This window comes from Dryobates pubescens, unplaced genomic scaffold (assembly GCF_014839835.1).
Source record: "Dryobates pubescens isolate bDryPub1 unplaced genomic scaffold, bDryPub1.pri scaffold_93_arrow_ctg1, whole genome shotgun sequence".
Classification (NCBI taxonomy): domain Eukaryota; kingdom Metazoa; phylum Chordata; class Aves; order Piciformes; family Picidae; genus Dryobates; species Dryobates pubescens.
Genome location: NW_026530811.1, coordinates 67,983 through 73,059, shown reverse-complemented (window position 1 = coordinate 73,059; position 5,077 = coordinate 67,983). Strand labels below are relative to the sequence as shown.

Here is a 5,077-nt window from a genome sequence, read left to right as displayed (position 1 = left end):
ACCCCCCTGGACCTCTCTCACCTCCAAGGAGAGGTCATCCCCACCCCCTTGGACCATTCCATCCCTCCTGGACCTCTCTCACCTCCAAGGAGAGGTCATCTCTGCCTCCCTGGGCCTCTCTACCCCCTGGACCTCACCCCCCCTGCATGGAGAGATCATCTCCACCCCTCTGGACCTCACTCACTTCCAAGGAGAGGTCATCTCTGCCTCCCTGGGCCTCTCTACCCTCCCTGGACCTCATCCCCCTGCATGGAGAGGTCATCTATACCCCCTTGGACCAATCCACCCCTCCTGGCCCTCACTCCCTCCAAGGAGAGGTCATCTTCCCCGCTCTGGACCTCTCTACCCCCATGGTCCTCACCTCCCTGCAAGGAGAGGTCATCTCCACCCCTCTGGACCTCAGCCCCCTGCAAGGAGAGGTCATCTTCACCCCTCTGGACCTCTCCACCTCCCTGGACCTCAGTCCCCTGCATGGAGAGGTCATCTCCATCCCCTCAGAGGTCTAAGCCCCAGGGATGCTCAGGCCCCGGAGGTGCCTCCAGAGTGAGCTCCTGGGTTGAGCTGCCAAGGATCTCCTTCCGGAGAGCCTCCAAGCCTGCAGAGCTGAGGGGGGGAAGGGTCTCTAAAGCCCTGGGGGGGTGGGAGTGGGGCTGGGGCAGCCTCTCCAGAGCCAGCTGCTGAGGTCCTCCTGCCCCCCCCGCAGAACACCAGCCTCATCAACCAGAAGAAGAAGATGGAGGCTGACATCTCCCAGCTGCAGACAGAGGTGGAGGAGGCTGTCCAGGAGTGCAGGAACGCCGAGGAGAAGGCCAAGAAGGCCATCACCGACGTGAGTGCCCTGCTGGGACCCTCCCCAGCGCGGGGGGCAGGGGGAGGGGGAGAGCTCTGCTCACAGAAGAGAGGCCCTGGGGCAGTGGTCGCCGGTGCCAGGTCCAGCCGGGAGAGCTGCGGGGAGCAGAGGCCAGCAGGGAGCAGTGCTGGATCGATGGCTTTGGTGAGGGGACAGAGAGAGAGACAGACAGACAGAGACAGGCAGAGACAGGCAGAGACAGGCAGACAGAGAGACAGACAGAGGGACAGACAGGCAGAGACAGGCAGAGACAGGCAGACAGAGACACAGACAGGCAGAGGGACAGACAGAGGGACAGACAGGCAGGCAGAGAGGCAGGCAGAGACAGGTGGGCACACAAGAAGGCAGACAGAAAGAGAAACAGGCACAGACAGACAGGCACAGACAGGTACAGACAGAGAGACAGAGGGACAGAGGGACAGACAGACAGGCACAGACAGACAGGTACAGACAGAGGGACAGACAGACAGACAGGCACAGGCAGAGCTTTGCTGGCCATACCCAAGCTCCTCACCACCAGGAGGAACTTCTGCACTGCGAGGCTCACAGAGCCCTGCAGCAGGCTGCCCACAGAGGCTGTGGAGCCTCCTTCCCAGCCCCCTCTGGAGGTGCTCCTGGGGGCCCTGCGCTGGGCTCTGTGCTGCTGCTCTGGCAGGGGGGGGTTGGACTCCTGGAGGTCCCCTCCAGCCCCTCACACCCTGTGCTGATCCTGTGCCACCAGCTGGCTGTGGGCACCGCTGCCAACCACCCTCTCTGGAGCCCTCCCAGCCGCCTCTGGGGGCCCTGCGCTGGGCTCTGTGCTGCTCTGGCAGGGGGAGCTTAGACTTGGGGATTGCCAGAGGTCCCCTCCAGCAGGGGAGGTTGGACTCAAGGCTCCCTGGAGGTCATCTCCAGCAGGGGGGAGGTTGGACTCAAGGCTCCCTGGAGGTCATCTCCAGCAGGGGGGAGGTTGGACTCAAGGCTCCCTGGAGGTCATCTCCAGCAGGGGGAGGTTGGACTCAAGGCTCCCTGGAGGTCATCTCCAGCAGGGGGAGGTTGGACTCAAGGCTCCCTGGAGGTCATCTCCAGCAGGGGGGGAGGTTGGACTCAAGGCTCCCTGGAGGTCATCTCCAGCAGGGGGAGGTTGGACTCAAGGCTCCCTGGAGGTCATCTCCAGCAGGGGGAGGTTGGACTCAAGGCTCCCTGGAGGTCATCTCCAGCAGGGGGAGGTTGGACTCAAGGCTCCCTGGAGGTCATCTCCAGCAGGGGGGAGGTTGGACTCAAGGCTCCCTGGAGGTCATCTCCAGCAGGGGGAGGTTGGACTCAAGGCTCCCTGGAGGTCATCTCCAGCAGGGGGGAGGTTGGACTCAAGGCTCCCTGGAGGTCATCTCCAGCAGGGGGGAGGTTGGACTCAAGGCTCCCTGGAGGTCATCTCCAGCAGGGGGGAGGTTGGACTCAAGGCTCCCTGGAGGTCCCCTGGGATCCTCGATCCCGACCTGAGACCTCCTCCTGTGGCGGCTTCCCCTCCCCCCGGGGCAGGCGGCGATGATGGCAGAGGAGCTGAAGAAGGAGCAGGACACCAGCGCCCACCTGGAGAGGATGAGGAAGAACATGGAGCAGACCATCAAGGACCTGCAGCTGCGGCTGGACGAGGCGGAGCAGCTGGCCCTCAAGGGGGGCAAGAAGCAGCTGCAGAAGCTGGAGGGCAGGGTGAGGGAGCTGGAGGCCGAGCTGGAGGCCGAGCAGAAGCGCAACGCCGAGAGCGTCAAGGGGCTGCGCAAGGCCGAGCGCAGGGTCAAGGAGCTCAGCTACCAGGTGAGCGCCGCCGGGGCCCCCGCCCCTGCCACGCCCGGCATGGGCACCACGGGCACTGCCCCCGCCCCTGCCACGCCCACCGCACCCAGCATGGGCACCACGGGCACTGCCCCCGCCCCTGCCACGCCCGGCATGGGCACCACGGGCACTGCCCCCGCCCCTGCCACGCCCGCATGGGCACCACGGGCACTGCCCCCGCCCCTGCCACGCCCGGCATGGGCACCACGGGCACTGCCCCCGCCCCTGCCACACCCACCGCACCCAGCATGGGCACCACGGGCACTGCCCCCGCCCCTGCCACGCCTGGCATAGGCACCACGGGCACTGCCCCCGCCCCTGCCAGGCCGGCAATGGGCACCACGGGCACTGCCCCCCGCCCCTGCCACACCCACCGCGCCCAGCATGGACATCACAGACACTGCCCCTGCCATGCCCACCACATCCACCGCCCCCACCACGCCCACCACACTCACCATGGCCACCACACCCACCACACCCACCGTGGACACCACACCCACCACACCCACCATGGCCACCACACCCACTGTGGACACCACACCCATCACACCCACCATGGCCACCACACCCATCACACCCACCACACCCACCATGGGCACCACACCCACCACACCCACCGTGGACACCACACCCACCACACCCACCAAGGCCACCATAGACACCGTGGCCACCATGAACATTGCCCTGGTGGCCACAGAACTCTGAGCCGGTGGTGCCAGGGATGTGCTTGACCCAGGTGGTCACCGCCTGCCTCTGTAGCCACGGAGACTACAGGAGGCCATGGGTGACCTGGAGCCTTGCCCTGGTGGCCACAGGGGCCTGGTTGCCCCAGGACATCCCTGGCTGCCTCCACGCCAAGCCGCAGGCCTCAAGCAGCCCTGGAGCTCAGCCATGACCTTGAGTGAGGCTGAGGCAGGGGCCAGAGGGTGGTGGAGGAGCTGGGGAGGGCTCCAGGCCGAGCTCCAGCTCCATCTCTCTGCCCCCCACAGACGGAGGAGGACAAAAAGAACCTCCTGAGGCTGCAGGAGTTGGTGGACAAGCTGCAGATGAAAGTCAAAGCCTACAAGCGGCAGGCGGAGGAGGCAGTGGGTGGCTGGGGGGGGAAGGTTGGGTGGGTGGGGGGAGGATGGGGGGAGATGGAGGGAGGATGGAGATGGATGGAAGGATGGATGGAGGATGGATGGAGGGAGGATGGAGGGAGGATGGAGGGAGGATGGAGGGAGGATGGAGGGAGGATGGAGGGAGGATGGAGATGGAGGGAGGATGGAGGGAGGATGGAGGGAGATGGAGGGAGGATGGATGGAGATGGATGGAGGGAGGATGGAGGAGGATGGAGGGAGGATGGAGGGAGGATGGAGGGAGGATGGAGATGGAGGGAGGATGGAGGGAGGATGGATGGAGGATGGATGGAGGATGGATGGAGGATGGATGGAGGATGGATGGAGGGAGGATGGAGGGAGGATGGAGGGAGGATGGAGGGAGGATGGATGGGAGGATGGATGGGAGGATGGATGGATGGATGGATGGATGGAGATGGATGGATGGAGGATGGAGGAGGATGGATGGAGGATGGATGGAGGATGGATGGAGGATGGATGGAGGATGGATGGAGGATGGATGGAGCCGGAGCATGGATGCAGCTGTGTGGAGCTGGGGGGGTGTGGGTGTGGCCCGGCCCCACCCCAGCCCCGCCCCTGCAGGAGGAGCAGGCCAACACCAACCTGGCCAAGTTCCGGAAGGCTCAGCACGAGCTGGATGAGGCCGAGGAGAGAGCTGACATCGCCGAGTCCCAGGTCAACAAACTGCGAGCCAGGAGCAGAGACATCGGCGCCAAGGTGAGGCCTGCCCAGGGGCACCACATGGGCACCACATGGGCACCACATGGGCACCTCACAGGCAACACACCAGCACCACATGGGCAACGCATGGGCACCACATGGGCACCACACCGGCACCCCATGGGCACCACATGGGCACCTCACAGGCAACACACCAGCACCACATGGGCACCACATGGGCACCTCACAGGCAACACACGGGCATCTCATGGGCACCACACCGGCACCACATGGGCACCACATGGGCACCACATGGGCAACGCATGGGCACCTCACAGGCAACACACCAGCACCACATGGGCACCACATGGCAACGCATGGGCAACACACGGGCACCCCATGGGCACCACATGGGCGCCACAGGGGCAGCTCATGACCACCCCATGGCACCACACTGGCACCCCATGGGTACCTCATAGGTGCCACACAGACATCACACGGGCACCTCCTGGCCACCCCATGCCCACCCCACAGCCACCCAACGGTCACCCCATGGGCACCCCCTGGGCACCCCCTGGCTGCCCTCTTCACCTCTTTGTCTTCTTCTCCACCGCAGAAGCTTCACGATGAAGAATGA

General features: G+C 64.9%; 1 protein-coding gene across 1 annotated transcript; it reads left to right on the top strand.

The window, feature by feature from the left end:
* Positions 1 to 350: 350 nt before the first annotated feature.
* On the top strand, positions 351 to 5,077 carry LOC128899874 (myosin-7-like). The gene is made up of 6 exons (XM_054179596.1): positions 351 to 500; positions 704 to 829; positions 2,369 to 2,644; positions 3,652 to 3,747; positions 4,363 to 4,497; positions 5,057 to 5,077. The coding sequence occupies exons 1-6, from the start codon at positions 351 to 353 to the stop codon at positions 5,075 to 5,077; spliced, it is 804 nt and encodes a 267-aa protein (XP_054035571.1).